Genomic DNA, 25,003 nt, shown 5'->3' on the forward strand with positions numbered 1-25,003 from the left:
GTAGGATTTATGTCGGCAGGGTGAGCTTCCTGGCTGTGGACACCTTGTGTTTAGGAAAACAAGAGTTCTGCCCAAAACACCCTGAGGTGGAAACCTGTGGTGTTCTGTGTTCATGTTCCCCAGTATATTATGAAAATGAACAGCACGTAATATCTTATAAACGCACTCTTACACATCATCTTAGGATGATTGGATTATTCAGCTAAGTAGAAGACATTTGAGTGCCAGCAGCATTATGCTTAGTCAATTATTTATTGTTAATCACTAGCAATTTTTTGGAAGAACTACATATTATATCCACTAATTACAATGAACACTAAATTTTGTATCACTGGCTTTAAGTGATAAATACCTGCAATCACCACTATGTTTTTTACAAGGCTTTGTCTGTGTAGTTGCAAGCAGAGTAAGCAAGCATACACTGGAAAACACCTGAGGCATACTGGTATGCAAAAGCATAAAACCAATTAGAAATAAGTATGTTCTGCCCCACCTCATTTTGTTCTCCCTTTTATTTGTTGGATGATCTCTATGCTGCCTACTGGCAAGTTCCCTCTTTGATTTCCAACCATCCTTTGATGACTCTATTTTCCTTCCATATGCCTCTACTTTCTGCCCTTCTTATTAACTGTTTAAACCCTTACACCCAAAATGTGCGTGACTTTTTCCTAAAATAAGGTAAAGTTAAAATACTTTAAAAATGATTCACCATTGCAAGCTGTGACTCAACAGCAGGATTCACAGAGAGACGCTTGTGTTGTTGAACAGCAATGTGGCAGGAAAGAGTCCTGTAATCCAGCCATAAAACCCCCCTGTTGGTGCCGTGCCATTTTCCCTGCTGGGCGGCTGCCAGGGACGTGCAGCTCGTCCCCTCGCCCCGCTGCCGGCCGAGCCGCAGCGGTGTTTGTCTGCCACCTCCCGGGAGAGCCGCAGCGCCGGAGACACCGAGCGGGCACAGGGCGACAGCGACAAGCCACCACAACACGTGTGGACATGCCAGTGGTCATTAGGCGCTTTGGAACCACTTCAAAAATGCCTAGGTTACAAACACTCAAAAATCTGAGGACATGGCAATCAGTGAACTGTGCTGCTATTTATACACATTACCTCATCTTTCTCCCTCCAGCTGCAAGGCTTCCTTTGGACTTTAATCCAGAATTGCATTTTTCAGTTGGTTTTCCTTTGTTGTTGTTGATGCTATTGGTTTGGTGTTTTCTTGTTTTGGTTCGGGGTTTTTTGTGTGTTGGTTTTTTTAACTTGTGTAATTTGAGGTTTTCTAGATTTCCACTCTTTTTCTGCCTACAAATTTTGCCCAGGCAGAGCTGGTGGGTATCAGTCTCGCTGTGATTTCTTGGACACTGTTGCTGCCTGGCAGCGGAGAGTCAGGAATGCCAGAGGAATGGCTGCTGGACATGTGGGACTGACTGTGCCCACACTGGGGAACTGATCTCCACACAGAAGACACCCCCCAGGCATTCAGGACATGTTAGACCCACTGTATGTACACTAGAAATGGTACATCCAGAAATATCTGACCACAAATCTCAAGGGAAAAAACCAATGTAACCCTGCCTCTGAGGATACCCAGTTGTTGGCTTACACAATTTACTGCACTATGTTCACTGCTTAGTGTTTCACCCTTAAAATACAGCTTTGACCACAGACACAGAGATCCAGCTTCGGATTTCACTTCATTATGGTAAACTTTCCAAAGAATCCACAAGGCAATATAAATAAACATTGATGAATACTAATAATGATCCACAACAGCAAGAAGTGTTATAGAAAGGCAACAACTACTTGCACTGGGAAAGAATTCTGCATTGAAAACAGAACAAGATTTGAAACAAGCTTGTTTAGTCAACATCAGGATTATTTGTATTTTTCTTAGAAAACTGAAGAGCTGCTTACAAAAGATAAATTATGCAATACTGTAATAAATAGCATTAAATTATAGGCAATTCAAGCAAATGAATTGATGTTAAGGAGGCTGGAATTCAATCCAGAATTTTAACATCTTATTACACTATTAAAATACGTTACTGCAACTATGTAGTCTGCTGTAATTACTTTCTACTCATCACTCTAGCTATTCAGTGGTCCATACACCTTTGTTTTCTGCTTATACACTAAATTTCCAAACTCATTTCAATCCCACTACTGCCTTCTCCCCCTCACCATCCAACCCCCCACAATGCTTCCTTCCGTCTTGACTACCTACGAACCCAGCAGTACCAGTGCAGAGGCCAAGAAAACAAACTCAGCAAAGCCTGTTTGGGTTTTGCTTCCTTCCTCACATTTGACATCAATGCACCCGATGAGTGAGACATAGCTCACTGGGTGTCATATGGGGAGCAACACCAGTTTGGCAGAAGGATGAGTTTCATTCTTAACTATGACCTATGGGAATATAAATGTAGACAGAATCACAGAATCACTAGGTTAGAAGAGACCTTCAAGATCATTGAGTCCAACACAGCCCTAACACCTCAACTAAAATTCTGGCACCAAGTGACACATCCACTCTTTCTTTACACACATCCAGGGATGGTGACTCCACCACCTCCCCGGGCAGACCGCTCCAATACTTTATCATCCTTTCTGTAAAAAACTTTTCCTAATATCCAACCTATATTTCCCTTGGCCCAGCTTGAGACTGTGTCCTCTTGTTCTGTCAGTTCATGCCTGGAGAAGGAGATCGACCCCCGCCTGATACAACCACCCTTCAGGGAGTTGTGGAGAGTGATAAAGTCACCCCTGAGTCTCCTCCAGCTCCTTCAGTTGTTCCTCATAGGGCTTCTGTTCCAAGCCCCTCACCAGCCTTGTTGCCCTGCTCTATATTTGTTTGAGCATCTCAAAATCCTTCCTAAACTGAGGGGCCCAGAGCTGACACAGCAATCGAGGTGTGGCCTCACCAGTGCCAAGTTCAGGGGAAGAATGACCTCCCTGCTCCTGCTGGCCACACCATTCCTGATCCAGGCCAGGATGGCACTGGCTTTCTCAGCCCCCAGGGCACACTGCTGGCTCATGTCCAGCTGCTGTCACCAGCACCCCCAGGTCCCTTTCTGCCTAGGCACTGTTCAACGACTCTGTCCCCAGCCTATAACACTGCAGAGGTTATTGTGGCCAAAATGCACAACTCGGCACTTGGACTTGTTAAACTTCATCCTACTGGACTCTGCCCATCCATCCAATTGTTCCAGGTCTTTCTGCAGAGCCCTCCTACCTTGTTCCCAGCTTAGTGTCATCTGCAAATTTACTAATAGACTCAATGCCTTCATCCATATCATCAATAAAAACTATTGAACAGAGCTGGCCCCAGCACAGACCCCTGAGGGACACCACTGCTGCCTGGCCACCAGCTGGATGCAGCACCATTCACCATCACTCTCTGGGCCTGGCCATCCAGCCAGTTCTTTACCCAGCAAGGAGTGCTCCTGTCCAAGCCATGAGCTGCCAGCTTTTCCAGGAGCATGCTGTGGGAGACAGTGTCAAAGGCCTTGCTGAAATCCAGACGACATCCACAGCCTTTCCGGCATCCACCAGGCGGGTCAGCTGGTCATGAAAGGAGATCAGGTTGGTCAAACACAACCTACCCCTCCTAAACCCATGCTGGCTGGGTCTGATACCCTGGCATCCTGTAAGTGCTGCATGATAATACTCAATATGAACTGTTCCATAACCTTACTGGGTACTGAGGTCAGGTTAACCGGTCTATAATCACTAGGAACATCCTTCCCACCCTTATTGTGGATGGGTGTCACACTGGCCAGCTTCCAGTCATCCGGAACCTCACCAGTGAGCCAGGACTGTCAGCAAACGATGGGGAACAGCTTTGCAAGCTCATCTGCCAGCTCCCTCATCACCCTGGGATGGATCCCATCTCATCCCACAGAATATCCAAGCGGCTCAGCAGTTCTCTGACCGCCTTCTCTTTTCTAGTTCACAGAATCCCCAAGGTGTTGTTCATTTAGAAATACAAAAGGGGTCATTATGGATTTTCTAGGGGACCCAGGCACTGCAGAAGTGTCAGCTGAGGAAACACCAGGGCCCACCATGCCCCTGGCCAAGAGCAGGGTGGGGTCTCTCAGTTTTCAGGTCCTCACCTTTACTCTGTGTTTGAAATCCACCTCAGAGGAGGGGTGACAGCCCACAGCCTCTAACAGGTTGGTGACACTGGTGACACATTGGGAAGGACAATCTTCAGCATCCTCTGCACTCTGGTAGCTTGAGATTCAGCCCTGACACAGAAATTACCAGCGCAGTTCAAATCTAAGGGCCTTAAACTTTCTCTCTAGCACTGAGCAGACATAATTAACATAATTATATCTGTGATTGACACCTTTAAAAAATAAGGTGGCAAACAATGTTTTTGGGCTATAGTTGCACAAAACCTGTGATTTCATGACTAGTATTAAAAATAAGCTGCTAAAATGCCTTGGGAGAGAGGTACGTCAGGTCTGTCTGATAACCACTGCCCCAGCTCTGTGAAAGCAGCTTCCTTTCACATTTCCTTTGCTTACAGTTTGCCAAGATCTTGGCCTGGCAGCCTTTAAGGTTCAACATCTGTTTAGGTTCTCATTTTCTTCCAGTTACAAGTACCTGAACTGTAGGCACTGTAGTCTTCAGTTCCTGAGCAGATTCAGATTTTTGATTTCTGCCACATTCCCTCCCAGAGCAGTATAATCCACACAGTTTCCTTGTTAATTCATGGCTTGCCTTTAAGTTCCACACCAATGACTGAGGTAAGTATGAATCACTACAGCACAGCAGGTATTAACAATGTCCTCTTGCTCTGGTATCACAAACCATCTGAAAATTGAAGTGCAGCCCTCCCAAGCAGCCAGGCCTGTAATCATGTCCTCACTGCCCTGACATTCACACTGAAGAACTAGGAAAAAAAAATCAGCCAGACCAGGGAGGCAGCTGACACTCTGCAGCCCTGGAATAACATAAATATTGTCTAATTAGAGGTTTCACCAGCATTGCTTCAAGCAATTACTTTGAAGGAATTAGTTTCTGTATACAAAATGCAAAAACATTACAAGAACGAATTGGAAAATTGCAGGGTTTTTGAAAATAAATTGTATTTATTTCTCAAATGTTTTCAACAAGTTAGGCTGATATCACAAAGTCCCTGTTCTCCAAGGATAGGACAGCTTATCTGCCAAGACATGTTTGTATTTGACTTCTGAAGAATCAAAATTCTGAGAAATGTTACTGCACATTTAGCCAAGGAACTCTTCACTCTCCGCGCCCTTTATTTTTCCCAGGTGAAGCTTCAAAAGGTTGCATATTGTGTTTTCCTTATGCCCTCTTTCCACACATTTCAGTGGTTTAAGATAGGGACTTCAGGAAGGTGATGCAGAAAGGAAAGCCCAGCACTAACACCGAGTTACTTCATGTGTTTCTGTACTACAGAATTTTAATAACACACTGCTGTTCTAAAGGCAGCTAAACCACCTTGGTATCTGCCAAGCCTCCTCCAGATTCCCTTTTTTTTTTTTTTTTTCCATAGAGCGGTTTCCCTGCAGTGCCTGATCCAAGGCCCTTTTGTCATGAACAGGCTGGTGAGTATTTTGTAAACAAAATTAAATGGCTTTAGGGGGAGCTGCCTCTGAGGTCTTTTGTGACCGCGATCTCAGCCTGTGTTTTGAGCTTGTCTCAATTAGCAAGAGCTCTTGTGAGGTGGAAGGGACGAGTCTGCGGCTGGCAGCCACCGCTGGCACTACCTCAGCGACGGCAAAGCACCGCCCAGGAGCCGCTGGAAGTCACCAAACGCCTCCACTTTCCTCCGTCCTTCTCGTGAGCGCCATGAGCGCGGCCACAGCGGCCCCTCCTGAGGCCAGGCTCAGGACCGAGCCGGGCAGGGTAGCGCGGCTCCATCCTGCCCGTGTGGGCCGGGAGCGGCCCCGGGGAGCCAGCTCTGCCCCTCAGCGCGGAAAGGGAAGGAAAGGGCAGGAAAATCAGAGGAAAAGGGGGAGGAAGAGGAGCGGGCAGAGGAAGCGCCTCCCCAGCGCGCCCTGCCGCCCTCAGCGCGCCGCTCCGCCCACTTCCGGGCGCCCCGCGCGCCGCGATGACGCACTTCCTCCCGCCTGCCCCGCTCCCCCGCCCCCGGGCCGGAGGTGCCGCCGCCATTTTGCCGCTCTCTCGCTGCCGCTGTCCCGGCGCGGCGGCTGCGGCCGGAGGAGCGTTTTTAAGGGGCTTTTACCCGCTCGGGGCCCCGCGCCCCAGCCTGGTTTGAACGCGCCATGTCCGGAGAGGGGACCGCCGGCGACCAGGTGAGCGGGGGCCGGGTGAGCGCAGGCCGCGCCCTGAGGGAGCGGTGCGGTGTGGGCTCGGCGAGGGCGGGCGTGCGGCGGGGCCGAGGGGAGCGCGGCCCTGCCCCGGGCCCTCAGCCCGGCCGGGGCTCCGCTGCCCTCCCGTCCGTGGGAAGGAGCTCTGTGTGCTCCCTCGGCGAGCGGGGGAAGCGGGGAGCGGAGCCGGCCGGGCCCAGGCGGCGGCGCGCCCGGAGCTCCGGCTCCTGAGCCTCCCCTCCCCGGCTCAGGGCGAGGTGGACAATGGACGCCCCGGCGAGCTCCGCGGCCACGCTCTCGTTCGGTCGTGGTCGCTGAACACAACGCTCTCGGGAAAAAAATTGCAATCCGGACAAGCTGTTTACAGTGGCAGTTTGCGGTGTTATGTAAAGTAAGCGTTGGCTGAACTCTGGCGTTTAATGGAGAAGGCCTCTTTAACGACACCATCTGCCTCCAGAATAAAGCATTGTTCAAATACGCTTAATCCTTGAACTAGGAACAATAAATTTGCGTTTATTTGATAAAGAGTCTTCTTTGTGGTACAGCATTCATTCCGTTTAGTAGGGAACTAAACTCAAACCCGGGAAGTGCCACCTCAACATGAGGAAGAACTTCTTTACGTTTGGGGTGGCCGAGCACTGGAAGGGCTGCCCGGGCAGGGCGCGCAGTCCCCCTCTCCGGACGCATTCAGAACCCACCTGGATGCATTCCTGTGTAACCTACCCCAGCAGGTGACCTTGCCCCGGCAGGAGGGTTGGACTAGGGAATCTCCAGAGGCCCCTTCAAAACCAAGTAGTTGTGGGATTCTGTGAAATAACTACCGTTTCAGCAGAGTTTAGCTTGATTTTTTTTTTCTTTTTGTATTTTTTAAAAATAGACTAAAGTATGTATTTACCCTGACTTCTTAATTTATAGGGTTGCTAGCACCAGAGTGTTGTATATCGTTTTTTTAAATCTGGTATTACTGTGAAGATTTCCAGCTTGGTAGCAGAGTTTTTCCACAATGGTTTTTTTAGTAGTTGGGATTATATTTAAAATCGGTATTGATTGGAGGGGTAGGGATGAAAGTTCCTGATTGAGGGAAGAGTCACATGTCTCAGTGGCCAGTGTAGTCTTTAGAAATGCTTAAAATCAAGCTGATGCCTTAGTGCTTCTTGAAATGGATTTTTTTTTGGTAGAATGTTAGTTTCTTACAAAACAGGTGAATTTCTGTGCGTGGGGGCCTGTACCCCTAAAGGGCGATGTGTCAATTTTATTACATCGCTGTTTTGGTGGGTGGGGTAGGCATAGGAAATGTAAAATACTCAGTTTCTGCCTGGTTAGGTTAATTTCCCCCAATTCCCTTTGTGCTCTGAGTTGGTCAGGCTGGTCAGTGGACTTGGAGTATGTTTGAGCAAGAGCCTCTTGAGAACGGTTCACTCCATCATGAGAGAGGTGGCTGCAAAGAAGTGAGAACTCACCACAGCAAAATTTTGTTAATGCTGGTGTGTAGCCTGTCCCAGATTTAATCTCCCCACTCCAATATGTTTTCAAGAGTACATTGATGTTTCATAGCTTAATTAATTGGTTTGTTGAAGGAGCATGTGCGTTTCTGTGGCTTGTAAAGTGTTACTGTTTAACTTCAACCATGCTGACTTTAGGCTTTGTTTCTTTTGCAAGGGAGAATTTGATAAGCAAAAGGTTGAGTTACTGTCTGTGTACTGCACAACAGTGGCAAATGTAATACTGTTATGCTGTATCTCAGAGGGGTTTAGCATTCCCAAACCTGTAAATTATTATTTGCAGCCTGTGTAAAGCACCTTGTCTCACCTGTGACTTGGCCTTTGGGCCATGCTAAGGTTCCTTGTTTTTTGCCCATTGTTACGACTGTGTTCATGTTGGCTGCACTTCAGGTTCAAAAAACCAGCTCTTACAGGTTGGGTTAATTTAAATTTTTTTATTTATACTGCTCCATCCTCTTGATGAAGGCCTCTGGATTCTGATTTCTTGCAAGTCTCTAATTTTGTTATGGTCAATTACCTTCCTTCTATCAGCTTTCTTCACTTCCAATGACAGCTTTTTTCTCACCTGGCAGACGTGTGTTTCTGACTCCTGCTGTTGCCATGTCCAGATCCCAGTGCCTTCAGCAGCACTGCCATGGAGTTTTCAGCACAGAGGCTCCCACTCTCCCTTCAGGGATCCTGGCCGTGTCTGACATGGCTTGGGGGACCTAAATCCAGTGTCCCTGCAGGGAGGAGCAGCAGATAGGCATACCCACACTGCAGCTGCTCTAGGCCAACCGAATGCTGCCTGAAAGGCCTCGAACTTAGCATGCACGCTGTTTTAAATGAGGGTTTAAATGTGCCTTACTGAGGGAAACTGAAGCTGGGCAGAGGCTGGATTGCAGCTGCCTTTCCTGTTTCAGGTTTCATCTGCTGCTCCCAGCTCTGAGGTTTGGGGTGCTGTTTCCATTGGCAGTCACAGGGATCATTACCGAATGGGGACTGTACAGTTAATTTGCATCTGTACATCTGAGAGTGTGTGATGCTGGTGAGAAATCTTTGACAAGGCAGAGCTCTTAGCTTTGACCCACTCTCAGGCAGGGGGTTCTGCATCTTGCTTCCCACATCCCAGCTTTTGGGAGGCACTGCCAAGAAGCAGGCAGGTGAATAATAAATTGCCATGCTGTCTGCAGCAAGTACAGAGCTGTGGTAATGTAGAAAGGAAGAACAGAGTGGAATGCTGATTGTAGGAAGAGAGGGAGGGAAAAGGGAATGTAAGGTTTAGGACATGGGCTTGAGGAGGCTTTATTGTACCAGATGCAGTGCAGTTGAAACTTCACTGCCTTTAGGCCAAGCTTAGCTCCAGGAATTTTTGAGCTGCTTTACTGTGTTGATCAGGAGCCTAATCTGTGTTATGTAGGTTGTCTCCTCATTAGGTTACTGTAGAACAGACTAGAGCAGGAGGACAAAGAAATACAATGCAGTCACAACTCTAGGAGTATATTTTAAATTCTTGCTTCATGTTAACTGTGCTGGGCCCAAATTAGTCCTGAAAAACCAGTTAAATCATGTGAGGACTTGAAATCTGCCAGACCCCTACCAGACTTCTGGCAAGGCCTCCATGATGCTTAACAAACCAGAATTTCCAGGGTCAGCTTCTGGAATACCAAGCACTTAGCCTTGTCTGTATCCTAGAAATGCACTTTTGTAGACTGAAAGGCTGCATCTGCCACTGTTTGCCAGAAAATTCCCTGACAGGCTCTCCCCAGCTTAACGTGTCAGGGTTACAAAGAGCTCATGCTTGCACCTATGGATGTCTTGACATTTTTGGGGTCTTTAATGTACACATCTCGTTTCATTTCAGTTGTGGTGGTTGTTTTCGTGTGCTTACTAACAAAACCTACATTCCCCACTTCCCCCCCACACTTTTATACATACTTGCCAGGCATTAACTTCATCTGAAGATCCTATAACATTTGCTTTGCCCCAGCATTAATTGCCTTCAGATCTTTTAAGGTTTGAACATGAATTTCACACTTCCAGTTAGTGTTTCTAAGACACATACCCCAGTCTGTGATGCATTTTTATGTTATGTGAATATGGATCTGGTCTAAGACTAAGCTGTGGAAAAAAAGATGTCTCTGTTGTCTCTGTGACTACAGAAAATACCTCAAAAACAATTTGGTCTGGTTTCTTGATGGTACCTTTTGATTCCTTCCTGTGCTTTTCTTGTGTTTTTTTGGTGTGGTACATCATGAAAGTTTCTACATGCTAAAAACAATAGTAAATGTTGTAGTTAACTGTAGTTTAGTGTTTTAAAAATAGATATCATGGAATGCAGTGCTGAAATACGGTTTTTCTTGCAGGATCATATGGGTTTAACATCGCAGGAGGAGCCATTTTAGAAAAAACTCTTTAAGAGTAGACAGAGTGCATTCAGATTTTGGTGAAGGACAAATTATGAGTTCATAATGCAGAGATTTAATGACACTTTTTACACAGTTTTAAATTATAATTTAGGTGTATTTTCAGAGTCAGTAAGTTCCAGGTATACCAGTAAGAAGTTCAAGTGAAAAATGTGGCAGTCCAACATCTGGGAAATAGTTCTATGAGGAAAAAATGGTGATCATTACTAATCTAAACCCTTTAATTTATCTAGAGTTTTGAGCCCAGATTATGTTGGGATGGGGCAGTATTTACAAAAGTACCCTTTTTTAGTCAAGATGGATATGCTGGGCTGTGTCTGCTCATAGTGATCCAAACTTAAAGGACACAATATTTTCAAGGCTGTTCATAGTTCATGTGGTTTAGTGTAGAGTAGAAGACAAGGCATTAAAAACATGTAAGAAAGTGCAAGGATTGATAAGCTGGAACTACAATTCCCCCAGTGAAGGGATGTGTTATTGAGGAAAGGATTTTAAAACTTGTTCTCTGCACATGCAGCTATAAATCAACTTGAAGGGAAAAAGCCTTAGACTAAACCAGCCTGTAAATTTTGCAACCAGGACAACTAACAATGCTTAAGTTACATGTTAATATATTTGAAATTTTATTCATTGGGTCTGTTACAGGTCAGGTGGTGCCAAAGTGTGCAACACGCAGCCAAAACCACCAAACAGTGGCTTCTGTCTTAATGTCCAGAAACCTCCTTTTGGATATTGAAGCAACTTGACTAAAATAGGCATTAAAATTCCTGTCTTTTTGTATACAACAGCCTACATGTCTGGTTTGTAGAAGTTCTTATTTCATAATCAGTGGTAGTTCTAAAGCATCTTGAGCTGGCCACTTCATGGATGTAACATTTGTTTTAAACACATTTCCTTTTCACTACAGAGGATCTTTTTATGGAAGCAGGAAGATGCCTTAAACAATTGTATGTATTTAGTCTTGCCAATAATTTAAAGGTGTTCAGGTATTTTCTTAGATGCTTCTGAGTCATGAAGATTCACTCAAGAGAATGAATTGTTGATTTTAGGAATATGGTATAAACCAAGAATATTCCCTTGGTAAAAGCAAATACTAAAAGTGAACTTGATTTCCTCTGGTTTTGTTCCCTCAGACATTCTTTATGAATTCAGAATTGGATTTTGTGCAGTTGATGTATTTTGCAGGAAGGAGCTCGTAGATTTCTTCCTAGAAAATTTGGGTTTAGGTCTCTTCAGATTTTGGAAAGATCTTTTTATACTTCTAGTATCTGTGAAGCTTCAAACCTATTGCTGTTTGTCAGTGTATAAATAATAAAAGGGTAGTCGTCAACTGGACTAGGTGGTAATAATTTGTGGAAACCCTAAGTGCTAAAACAATTCCATGACCTTCAAAGAGTTGTTTATGGGATAGGACCCTGATGATGTAGAAATCTAGTGAACATAGTTAACAAAAGCAGAGGAAAAAAGCATTTTTACAGTCAGTGTGCAATATTTTTTTCAGATAGTAAAGAAAAGTTAAAAGCCAGTATCTGATCAGGTTCAGTTTGATGATATTTAAGCTGGTCTAAGTTGGGGCTGCTAGAGTCCTGATGATTTTGCATCTTTTTTCTGCATCTGATCCTGAAACCAGGAGATTGAACCACTTTTCTAACAGGATTATTTTTCTGCTGATTTAACTCCCCGAACTGGCGTGTTACAGGATGAGCTTATCTGAAAACGCTTATCTAGGGGCAAGATAATGGCAGTGAACACCCAAGAATTACACGTTCACAGTTTTGGAGATTGGTTGTTGTGCAAGCAGTACAATGAGAAATACGTGATCAAAAGCTGTGTGCCCTTGAACAGTGATAACAACAGCTGGAAGTACAAAATGCAGTTGACATGGAGTTCCCAAAACTAGGGTCACATGTCTTCCTGGCTGGAGCTGAGTTAGGTTAAAAGTCAAGCTCTTGGTTCCAGTTTGCCATGTGCTTGCAGGAGCTGTTAGTCCTCACAGTGGGTGTTTGCTCACACACCCAGCTCTGGCAAAATGGTCCAGAAAATCCTCAGTGTTGATTCCTCTAGGGTATCGGGGTGATTATTTGTGAGGATGCAATGAGGCCTCATTTCTGCTCAGGTAGAACCTGGACGCTGATTTGCCTGCAGTGCAGTGTGCCCCTGAGATGTGGATGGATTTTACCTGTGCTATGGGTGGAAAGGGACAGGAGAGGGAGTTCTCACTGGCTCTAGGAAGTTGAGTGTTTTCTTCTGTGTGACCTAAGGCACAAGCAAGTCCAGGCAGTCCCATTTAAAACTGATCATTGTAGAGTTATTTTCAATTCTGTATGGTGCCTATAATGTGTCTTGAGTAACTGAATGGAGAACTTTATCTGCTGCTGCTAAACAATTGTTTGCCAACTTCGAAAATCAGTTGCTTTTATTTTCCAGTAAAATAATTGTGCTTCTTGCACAGATTGATTCATGGATCAAATATACAAAATTAAGTTAGCATTGCTATGGTTGTGCATCTTATCCCCATCTATTTTTTCCTGAGCTGTTTCTGCCTTTATGACCCTGTATCTGTATAGGTGAAATCAAATTCCTGGAGATCTTAACTCAGCTGCCACTGCAGTGAAATGCCTATTTTTTTGGAAAATGGAAAGATTTGAGGAAATACAACTAAACTACTGCTGTAGTAGTTGAAAGGTGCTTCAGTGGCCCATTCTCCTTTATCTTGTTTAAAAGTCAGTACTTACAGTGCAGGACCTTGTGTTTTTTGTAGGGTGGGGTCCTTTTTATTGTAGCAGACATTAATGGTACATCTGCCAGGCATTTCTGTCTAAATGTATCCAGAATAATTTATTTGAGACAAGTAAAATTCACTGGGATGGATGTAGTGACAGTAAGTGGTTCCCACTCATGTTGATGTATTTGAGTTGGTGAATATTTATTGAATAAGCAACATCAGCTTTGGATCACTTGTACGGGTAGCTTACAGAAGTAGTTTTAGACTTCAGAAATTTCAGCCTCAGTGCTGCTTCTAGAAGCTGAATTATGTTTATGTATGTCATTTGGGAAGAAATTAAACCACTACTTCATTTTGTACTGGTTTACATCTTAAGCCTGTATCAGTTGAACTACAGCCTGGTACTACAGAATCAAAATTCTGATGGACTTAGGGATGTGAAACATTCGTATGGCAATTTATAAATTTACTACTTTTGAGCTGACAGCTTTGAGCTACTTGGATTTTTTAATCAAATTAATTTTATAATAGTTTACTGTGGGACTTGATGTTTGCCTTCCAAGCTACACTGCTTTGCATTACTTAGTGTTAAGAATTGCTTGAAAAGTGAATCAAAAGGAATAATGATTGCTAAACTCTGTAAAGCCCAGCCTACGGATTTTTTTCTTTTCCCTTTATTGCATGTCTGCCATTACATGTCCATTTAACAGTTCTGCAACATTTTTGATCCTTTTTCTATTTTATAAGTAGCTTTATTAAAAAATATCATTAAAGGGAAATGCTTTGAAGTATATCCCTCTAGTAGAACCGATAGAAAAACTGATAATGCTGAAAATTATTCAGAACCTGTGTAGTTGCCTTCCAGCCTGGCCCATCCTGGGATTCTGGGACCTACACCCAATATTAAAAATTAAAATCAATTCCCTGAAATCATCTTTTAGCAGATGACAGGGTTTGGAGATTTTTAAAGAATTTTCTGCACGCTAAATCAGTCCCACTGCACTGTACATTAGAGATGAATATTCTAACAGTAATTATGTAGTGAAATCATAAAATTTCACCAGCAAGGTGTTACAGTAATGATTTAAGAGTGATATTGTTACATCTCACAAAGGCAGGAATTTAGTTGGTGTGATTTTTGTATCACTATTATTGACCTGAAAATGAGCCAGGTTTGCAAAGTTAGTAAACAAATTGCTTCTAGTATAGGTCAGAACAATAGTTCAGGCTTAATAATAAACTTTGGATCATTTAGAGTTGTAACAAGCATGTATTTTGAGAGTGTCTGTGTATGATCTTCACACTGTAAGTTTTTATTCTACTTTTTGTTAACAATGTTAAATCTAGAAAAGAAAACCCTGAAAATCATAAAGCAAATTATTTCCAAAAGTGTTTGAAAGAAACCTGAACCTATACTATATGGTAACTATGTTAACAAGTTTGTGTTCAATTTTGTGAAGCTTTTAGCCTCAAAAAAAAAAAGCTTTTAAAATGCAGTAGGGATGTCTGAGTGTTAAAAAAATGGTTTTAGTGCCAAAGCTACAGGAAGGCTTCTCTAAGATTGGGAGATGAGAAAGTGAACAAAGAAATTGTGCTTGGATAGTGGCTGTTTCTGCTAAACCATCATCTCCTAGTTTTCTTGTTAAACTTATGATACCAAATGCCTGCTGTTCTCCATGTGCAGAATGACTTCTGCAGTAACCTGGATTTGTTTGCCTGAGCTCTGTAATGGAATTACTGGGCTGAATTTATTTTTTGCATCTTAAAAGTTCCAGGTTGGTAAGGATGTTTCAAATTCATAGTGCAGTAAATATTGTGGCAAACTCAAATTTGTTTTCATGTTTTAGAGACACTGAATTGGTTTAGTCTAACATCTTGGTTGATGTCCATAACATGTAGAGCTTGTGGTAAGTGTGCATTATCTTCCTGGGACAACTTGTTTGTGAGCTGAATTCCAGTTTAGAAACTCCGTCTTAAAAACTGAGCTCTGGAATGTTACACTGTCGGAATGTTACCTTTAGTTTGACTGTGTAGGTGGGACAGAACTGTTCAAACACTGCTTGTGATCTCTTATGTCTTCTTTTTAATTTTTCTAGACTGCTGAATATGTCCCAGAAAAAGTGAAGAAAGCTGAAAAGAAACTAGAAGAAAATCCATATGACCTTGACGCTTGGAGCATTCTCATTCGAGAGGCACAGGTTTAGTGATATAGGATTACATTTCCTTATCTATGGTCCACTCACACTATTTGGTTCTGGAGTAAAATCAGCATATTCATTTACATAAATCATAATATTGTAAATGCTGTTTTGATTTTCAATTTTTAGAATCAGCCTATAGACAAAGCACGGAAGACCTATGAACGCCTTGTTGCCCAGTTCCCCAGTTCTGGCAGATTCTGGAAACTGTACATTGAAGCAGAGGTTAATATTTTTACATTTTTTCTTATATAACATTTCATAGGATTTGTAGTTTATATTTTTATAAGCATGAATAAGATAGGCACATATTATCTAGGGGAAAGGGAATTTTAAATATGCCTTGCCTTTATTTTGTAAAATAGGTACAAAGGAATGATTAAAATGAATTCTAAAGTACTGGGTCTTTTATGAGTTGATGATTGTTGCATAATGGAATTGCAACAACATTAAAACTGTTTCAATGGTATTGGAGTGCTTTAGCCTTTTATTTGCTTGTCGTGTCAATTTATTGCCTCCCGTGTCATTTACTTAGAGGACTTTTTTTTTATTTACACATACAAACTTATTTGAATGACTTTCTCTGAATATTTGGTTCTTTTGGATTTTTTTTTTCTGTTTTGCTTTCTTAGAAAATTGAGTGTTTCTGTGAACGTGTTTGCAGGGAGGGTGTGGGGATGGAAGCTAATTTCTGGAATGAAAATGCATTAGCCCAACTCATTAGCTTTTAAAAATCCCAACAAATAGTGATTGTTTCCATAACTGGGTAAGACTTATCACTAAGTGCATTGGTCAGTTGAACTGTCTTTAATGACATGCCATGAAATTCCCTGTATAATCATGGGGTGGTGCGGGTGGTGGTGTTCATTTTGGTTTGATTCTTTTCTGCAGCTGTTAGTTAATACTAATACACATGGTTTCTGTGGGAGCCTTCCAGCTGCGCATTTTCCTTGAGACAGATTTTCTATATGCTAAACTTAGGGGTGGGGACCTGTATTCTGTAAATGAAAAATGAGCTCTCTCTTTCTTCCATTTGATGTGAAATTTCATTGCATAGTTATCATATCTTATTTCACATTAAGTTACGTATCCAGAAATGTCTGGCAGTAAATCTTGAAGATAAGGAAAATTGGGATCATGGGAATCTAGCAGCAAATTTTATATTGCAGTTTACAGTAAGGTGCTACAGTGCAAAATAATGCCATCTAAATGGAATGCTACCAAATTAAATATATATAATTTTCACTCTCTCGTTTCCAGCAGTTTGTAGCAGTGGTTAGGATGTTGGTGGTTATTCACGTTTGGGAGATTGCAAATGGACTAACATACAAATACATATTTTTGCTTTTTGGACCCTGCAGCCAAATCCATTAGCCTCTTGTACCCTGATATATTTGCTACAGATTCTACTTTTCAGAATCTAATCTAATTTCATAATTGCATTAAATTACCTGATTTGTGCTTTAAAAAATCTTTATCTTTCCCATGCCTCAAATTTAAGAGTTGAGTGAGCCCATCTCAGAAAGCCAGTACTGTACTGTGCATCCTTCAGCAGAAAGTCCTGTTATCAGTGTAAAGCTTCCTGTCTTAAACCATGTTCAGAGATGAGCTGACAGACATCACCTCCCCTAATTTATAATCTAAGAATATTTAGAAACCTTAGCAGTGGCAATGCTTGTAGCACTCTAGGGTAGAGTTTTTTACCTTTTTCTTCAAGGAGGGCAGATCAGCACCTCAGCAGTTAACAGGTACCAAGGAACATGAGGTAAAACTGAGAGGGAAAGAATTGTCATAACCATCACTAGTTCTTGTGTGTCTGCTTATAAATACACTTCAAATAATAGAGAAATGGAATATATAGTTCTGTTATTCAAAATAATGGAAAAACAGGAGGTGTAGATTTCTGGTAGAGGTTACACCTGAAGAGGGTTATATTTGAAAGAAATGTAAGAGGGTAATTTTCACAAGTCTTTTATCGTAACAGCCAATTTTTTAAAATCCCAGTTATGACTTAATTTTCGGGTTACAGTAACATACTACAACTGATAAAGTGGCCAATTTACGAGCAAAGCAGAATGCTTTTCTCTGGTTTTTTTTTAAGCATATGTGAGCATATATAGCTATAAGTAGAAATAACTTATTTCCAAATTCTTCTCTAAAAAAACCATGTTCACACAATTGGGCACTGTTGTCAGTGTTGTTTTAGGTTGCATATTATTTGTACAGTCCATCTGGGTGAATTCAAATCAAAATGCATTCTCAAATGTTCTTTTAACACTGTGGTTAAATTAAGACTTCAGTTAATTTTTGAAGGCTGTCTGAATAGAGGAATTCTGTGCAGGCTTCTTTTATTGCAGCTTTAAGATGTACAGGGAGTAGAAGGAAAGTATTTTCCAAAAACTTTTTTCCGTGGCAGTTTTAGTAGTTTCCTCCTGCTAGAAAGCTTTTCTTGGGCTATTCAGAAGTATAGAACTTTCTAGCCATGACTTAGTAAAATAAACTTCTGGTAGATCTCCAGCACTGCTTTCTATTTACTTTTGCTGCCTCATTATTGAAATCTGAAAATTGCAAAATCTTCAGTCATCTACTACCTGCATTTCCTCTGATGTCAGAACAAGTATTTTACTCTTCAACATGAAAACGTTTCCTCTTTGCATCCGAGAAAGACAGAGGAGGAGGAAAGTAGGGGTTCTTTTCTGGCAGATTGTTTTTCACTAGAGAATTTTGCCCTCTGAAAGACATAAATCAGAGATGAATAATGTTACCTAGTTGTGGTGCATTGGAAGATGAACCAGGTTGAGGGTTATGAAAAGGGCCTTAAAAGAAAGAAATTAGCCCTTTAACAGCTGTACTCTGAGTTGTTAGAAGTCTTTAAATTCCCCTTTGTCTGACTTAACAAGTGTGTTCTCTTTAGTCACTTCCAGTCTTGAGTAGTTGTTGATAAACTATCTGAAAAAAACCTCACGAGCCAGTCCCTTTTGTAATGTGTAACTCGTAAGTGCAGGCCTTACTGCTGTGATTACCTCTGGGTTTTAGAACTGTTTGTTCAGCTCACTGACTGTTCTGCTTTTTGGGTATGGCTGTGTTCCTAGTGGAATCCAGTGGAGAGCAGTGCTCAGCACTTAGTGTCTCATCCAGCTCACAAGTGATACACAGACTGTGCTGAAGTAACCGAATACTTCACATTTAGCATTTTGTGTGTCAAGCACTGATTTATATGCTCTGCTCTGCATTGTGACTGGTTAGGTAGTCAGTAGAACATGGATATTAATTAGGAAGAGCATGCTTTGACAGTTTGTTAATGGGAATTACACTATTAAAGTTGAAATTGTTGAAAAAGCTTGTATTCTTGCCCTGGTTCTTATTTCTTCTGACCTTCAAAGAAGAATTACAAGACTTAGAAATAATATAAGTGGATGAAACAACTCCCACTTCACAACTGGTTTTGGGTCATACTATTTGAACATCTAAGTAGAGTTTTGGATTTAATAAGTATTTACGCAAGTAAAATAGTTACCTTGCTCTTCTGCCTCTTCCACTTAGGAAGTGGAACAGTAGTGCTGCTCTTCCCAGACTCTTGTTTTCTCTAGTTACTTGAAGTACATTTTTCTCTTGACACCTTTCTGTAAAAACCTCTCAGAAAACTTTCCTGGATTCACATGGCAGTGCCTCTTTCGCAGTTGTATAAAGGAGTGTCTAAGTCTCAGGCCCACGTGTGCCATAGTGTTAAATTCATAGATCACACGATCTGGACTCTAGCCTGCTCTGCTGATGTGCTGTGTCTCCTTGGGTAAGTTATTTTACCTGTTTGCCGTTATGAAACAGATACCTACCTACCTCACAGGGTTGTTGTGAGGCTGCTCTAGTGATTAAAGTGCTTTTGGCACCTGGTTTAAAGGTGCTACAGAAATGTGAAAATAAATCCAATTTAACACCCTATGATCCCATAGGCCCCGCTGTCTGTTACTCTTTCCTGTGTCACTTTGACTGTTTGAACCCATCTTTTAGATACAGAAAGACCTGATAATGCTTTTCATGCTCGTGAAAGAACATTTACTTTACCAATGTCGTAAATGTTTCTGTAGTTCTGAAGCAAAAATTTGAAGTTGTCATTTTTTTTCTCTGTTAGTTTCCTTTGAGAAATCACCAGGCTGAAAATCTTCTTAGGCACATTTATTAAACTGTATTCACATATTTGCAACATTTTTTTTAATGATCTAAGGAATTTTTAGTTCCTGGGAATGGACACTTTCCTCTGTAACTGTCCCAAATGCTTCAGGCCAGTTCACACCACACCTTTTATCTTTTTTATTGAGTGTACAGCATTATATGCTGGTCACTTTGAACCGTTCTTAGTAGGGGTTAAAAGGTTAATTAAAGACATAAAAATCACATCCAGAAGACAGTTGGGACAAGTAGCCCAAGTCTAGAAACAATAAATACAAAACTGGTAATGTGCATGTGAAAGGTTTGGCTGTTAATATGTATTTTTTTGTCTTGCAAATTTTGCAAGTAAGATTCCTGTGTTATTGCTCGTCCTAAAGAAATGCAACTAAATACACTTGTTTAGATCTAAACTTCTATTTCATATGGACACTTTGAATTTTAAATGTCTTGGTAACAAAACCAGATCTGTGTGAGGATTCAGGGGGTGGGACCACAGTTTAGGGTTGATTGTTTTGCATTTCATCATATGCAATACATCAGTATCTTTAATCCATGTAATTCACACTGGTGTGGATACTAGTCAGAATGTATCATTTAACATACTTGTATATGAAAAAATGTAAATAAAACCATTTAGAAAAATGATTGTTTTTGTTTAAAATGTCTGTGTTTCTTCTAAGCATTTTCTTCCCCTGTTTTACTTTAGTCTGGTTATTAATTCAGAAAAGGGAATGTTGTACATATCACCAACATTATTCTGCTTGGGGAAAAATGGGAACTGACTTGTGTCAGGATGAAGTTGCAGTGATCAGAAGTCAAAGTAGAACAGACCTTTTTAGCTGAGATTCTGCTTAGTGGTGCTTGCAACTGAAAATATTGTGTGTGTCACCAGCTGATCTTAGTAAATATCGTAATGGAAGGCTTCCCATGGTAGTCCATGCCCACCCCACTAGCCAGCCACATTTCTCATGGTAAGCTTCTGCTTTGAGAAACTGCTGTACAGGTGCTCTGTACAAATACCCATATTGCACAGTCTTGACTACCGCAGTCTGAGATTTTCAGTCTTTTTTACAACTGTATTATTTATGATCTTTCCTTATTCATGTGTGGACTTGTTCCATTCCTGTTAATAAATGTTGTTCTGTCTGTGTGATTATTGTAGACTTGCACTAGAAAGTGAATGCAGCTTCTTTCCTGTCTCTTCTGCTCAAAGTGTCAAAACAGGTGTGTACATCTTGCATAGTTCCCCAGGTCCTAGAAGCTGTGTAATATCAGAAGGGTGCCCACATACTGACATTTGTAGTTTGAGAAGATGTGCGCGGTCCAACGCTAGTGGGTTTCTTCATAATTCTGTTTTCTGTATTTGATCATTAAAAATGCTGTGGGGAAGTTTTAGGGAATTTTTTGAAGTGGAAGTGATGCCTAATGAAGATATTACTCTGAACCCTCTTCTCTAGTGTGTTGCTGTTTACACTTGAATAAACACAAACTGCTTCCTGTTCTGTTGTATTCTTTCCATTTGGGGTGACAGAAATATATCCCTGTTAGCCATATTAGCTATGTACTCTTGTTCACAACACTTCTGAAGTCTCACTTTCAAATGTAACAAGGACAGTGAAAATGTATTCTCATTGTATGCTCTCTTTTGTTGAAGTCATTTGTTGATTCTTCGTTGATATTTTGAGAGGGGAATCTGTGTGTCAGGTCAGGCACAAACTTCTTATGTCTGAACCTGCAAGAACCAGAAGTAAAAACAGAGGTTTCTTGTGTACCCTGTGTTTGCTACGGGTTGATTCTCCATCTGCTTGGGAGAGGGAAACTATAATTGTCATTTCTGATTCTTTTCTACATCTCTTCCAGCTGCCAGCTGTTTTCGTTTTCTGATGTTTTTATTCAGGTTTTGAGAAGCATAATGGTTGAGAGAACACTTTCTGTTAAACTTTCTCTGCTAGTGCTATTACTTAAAATAATACATGACTGTTTGCTGCAGAATGTCTTTACAGACCGTGGGAAGGCTTTCAGTCATGGCTGGGGTGAAATTCAGTGATGTCTTAGCTGGAAGGTCTGTGGAAGCAAGCCCTTCCCCAAGGCCTTCCTGTGTTCTGTTAGTACCAGTGGTCTTCATTTATAAGTGTGCATTGGGTTCCCCCCTCTTTTTCTTGATTTTTTGCACCAGTGACTTCGGTGTGGTGGGTGCTCCATAGCCAGTGACAGTTTTGGACTTCTGCAATGGCATGTTATGTACCTAGTATCCTGTGACTTATTTTTTGTTTCTTATATAAAAAAATTCAAAAGTGAGGAGAAGAAATATGCATTGGTTCATAACTGTATAACACTCACTGGTAGCATTTGCTTTGTTCACATTATATACATGTAGTTAACTACACATGAGGAAATCTTAGAGTAATTTGAATCTGATCTGTATTAGGCTTTAGCTGGTGTGGTAATGGCAAATATTCATAGTACAAAGGTGTGGGGGCATTTCCAGGGTTCATTGGAGCATCATAAATGTTCCGTTTTGAGACTAGGCAGATTGGCAGAAAGGTGTTCTTTTTTGAGTTTGCACACAGTTTTCAGTAGTAACTTCTCTAGAGTGGAGTCCTGTTGCATCTTGAGACAAGCAAGACTGTTCATTAGACCTCACTGTTAATCTGGTCTGCAAACAGCTGGGCTGTCTCATTCCCTTAAGAGCAGATTGGACAAGCCCTGTGCATTGATCTTGTTTTGCACCAGTTCCAGAGAGCACACACTACTGCTCTGTTGGCAGGTGCTGTAACCTGTGCTCTTGTAGATTGCTGGGCTCAAGGCTTTCAGAGCTTTAACATCTCTGGTGTACTCCAAAAGGAGAAGAGTTAGTACGCTGAGGATGCATGGTAATTTTGCTCACCCTGCCTCCAAAACAGCATGTACCTACATTTAAATTACATAGTTTTGATCTTTAAACTATTCCTCTAAATCAGCTAATTTGAAACATTTAATATTGTAATGGAGGATCAAGTGTCTTACCTCCGATTCCTGTAATAAATCTGGATGAAACTTAGAGATTCTAATGAGGACAAGATCCTCTGTCCAGTTCACCATGGTTTGCATTAGTGCTTGAAATAGACAGAAATAACCAGTGTGTGAAACTAAAACAAGAAACTACTGTACATTCTTGCTATAAACAATCTGATACTTCTGTATTGTGTTTTGTGAGAATGAATACATTGCTTAAAATACATTTCAGGTTTTGCATTTGGACTAAAATAATGCCTCGTTGTTCAATTTATAGTATTTTCTATGTCCAGACTGCAGCAAAGTCAACTTCCTTCAGCTGTTGTTGACTCTTAAGTATAGGTTTTCAAACACAGTTTTTACTGTTTAAACAAAATAAAAATGAACTCTCAGTTTGAAATTTAGATTTGCAAAAATGGGTAGCAGTGTGTAGTTGTATATGTACAGTCCTGCAGACAAAACAAATAACCAGTTAGCATGTGAGCTAACTTCATTGTGTTCAGTAGAACTGCATTTAAACATCAAACTATGTTTAAACGTTCTCTGAATTTAGGATTTTGATTTTTTAAAAATTTTTATGGTTAAATGAAGGCTTACTATAGGTACTATGCCTGTGGATTCCTCAGGAATCTCTCTCTCAGACTCTATATGTGCATGTGTTCATTTGAGTATATACATGTTTAGTTAATAAGGTCACACAGCATAAATAATGTTCTTTTTAAATCCTAGAGTAGAAATAGGAGTGGGTGAGTTTATCAGTGCAAATTGCCTACAGGTAATTTACTCAGGCTGCGTAGAAGTTTATAGATACTTAGGAAAATAATGTAAATAGAGTATATTCCGAATTTCAGTGAAAAGGATTTTATTATCTGCATCTTCAGTCTGAATGCAAAAACATGACTTGGTGCTGTATGTAAAGGAGTGGAAAGATAGAGCTGGAGTTCCTCTTGATTTTTGTTGTGTTGAACCCGGTATTGTCCTGCCTTTTCTCCATTCCTGCCTCCCCATGACAGTACTGTGTTGGTGTGTTTTTACGGGCAGATGCAGGAGTATCTTCCCTGTAAGCATTGTGAGCTCAGGGATTGCTGGGGGCCCTATCTTCAACATGTGCTTGCAGTTCATCGTTCAGGTGACCAGGAGGTCCCAGGAGGCCTTGGCAAGAAGCTGTCACTGCACATCCCAGACATGTTCTTTAAGTGCCATAATTGCACTGACCATTTCGCATGGGGCAGCAAGGGGACTGGGGGGACGTTCCCTAGTAATGAAAGGCAGCTGCTGATCTGATGTAAAAAATTAATCTCAAATTAATCCCATGACAAACTTTTTAACATTGTAATTACTGCAGAAGAAATTGGTACTCTTGCTATCTCTGAATTACGCTTATGCAGTTGAATAGCTGCTGGTTAGTAATGGTATTGCATTTGTAAAGTGTGCAAGCCTGTGATGGGCACTATGTTGTATAAACAGTTCTGAATTAATTCCTTTTAAACTTTCCCTGAAATACGGTTTAGTTCATCTCTATAGGTTGCTCTTTCATATTGTATCACATTTACTTAGATGATTGCACTGCATCATGCAGGAGCTTGAGGTACAAGCAGCCTTGCTGTTGATGCTAATACAGCAGGGGCTAGAATGATGGTAATTTCATATATGTAGGCTTCCAGCTACTTAAAGGTGTTAAGCATTTCTAATATACAATTAATACAAGCTGAAGATGAGTGACAGTAAATAAGTTCACAAAAATTTGCTTTTGTAACACATTTGCTTCTGGAAGCTTAGCTTGCAGTTTTCCTTCTACCAGCTATGTCAATTGACCCCTTCCCAAGATTTTGCATTAATTAGTTGTTTTAGTTACAAGCAGTGTGCTTTGGAACCGTCCCTGCACAACCTGACAGTGCTGACAGGTTCATACGTGGGGATACATTTCCTTCATACCGGATCAGAACAGCAGGCCCTACACTGAGAGCCTTAGTCTAGCAGGTTTCATTTCACTGGGGGAATTTGGTCATTCTTGTCCTGACTGACTGTGACTTTGGGAATTTTAAATTTTGCCTAATTGCAGGACTGTGCTAGATAGTTTTTGTGATGATGGCCGATAGTTGGATAAAAAGTGACTAGGAGAAAGTACAGTTCATTTATAATAAAGAATGTAAAGTTCAAATGGACTTCTTGTAAATAGACAGGGATAAATGTTTAAAAACACGCATAGGAGCCCTGGAAAACCGTACTAGCTATTTAAGGTTTTCTTTGTAAAAATGCACTTTTAAAGTCGTCCCAGGTGAATGACTTGTTGGTCCAAGTAACCTGAAGCAGTGCAGTGGGTGCAAGCAGGGTGCAATACAGAGCAGGGTCCCCATGCCTACTCCACCCCCTAAGAAGGAAGTTGCTGCCCTGGTACCTTGCTTACCCGTGATTGTCGTCCACCAATTACCATTCCCCAGGGAAATGGTAGCAGTAAATTTAGCTTGACTGAAATTCTGCACAGAAGTACTTGACCAGGGTGGGCAAGCACCTCAGACTATTCCACAGTATTTACTCGTGATAAAGTATCAGTGCTTGTAAGCCAGAGCAGGAAACAGACTTTGTTAACGCATAAATCTTTTAAGTTCTCCCATATATGTTGTGACTAAACTTAATTCAGGCCTCATTTTTTGGGGGGGGACTTCAATTTCAGATTGATACACAAAAGCACATGCTTTTTTTGTATGTGTACAGG

At 41.4% G+C, this 25,003-nt stretch overlaps 1 protein-coding gene across 1 annotated transcript in view; it reads left to right on the top strand.

Moving 5' to 3' along the window:
- Window positions 1-6,090: 6,090 nt before the first annotated feature.
- CSTF3 (cleavage stimulation factor subunit 3) overlaps window positions 6,091-25,003 on the top strand; it is a 47,653-nt gene continuing 28,740 nt past the window's right edge. Inside the window, exons 1-3 of the mRNA XM_063397938.1 lie at window positions 6,091-6,281; window positions 15,025-15,126; window positions 15,256-15,351. Of these exons, the coding sequence (XP_063254008.1) occupies window positions 6,252-6,281; window positions 15,025-15,126; window positions 15,256-15,351 (228 nt within the window). The 5' untranslated portion in view covers window positions 6,091-6,251. The remainder of the gene's footprint in view (window positions 6,282-15,024; window positions 15,127-15,255; window positions 15,352-25,003) is intronic.

The sequence above is a fragment of the Prinia subflava genome, chromosome 5 (genome assembly GCF_021018805.1).
Source record: "Prinia subflava isolate CZ2003 ecotype Zambia chromosome 5, Cam_Psub_1.2, whole genome shotgun sequence".
NCBI lineage: Eukaryota > Metazoa > Chordata > Aves > Passeriformes > Cisticolidae > Prinia > Prinia subflava.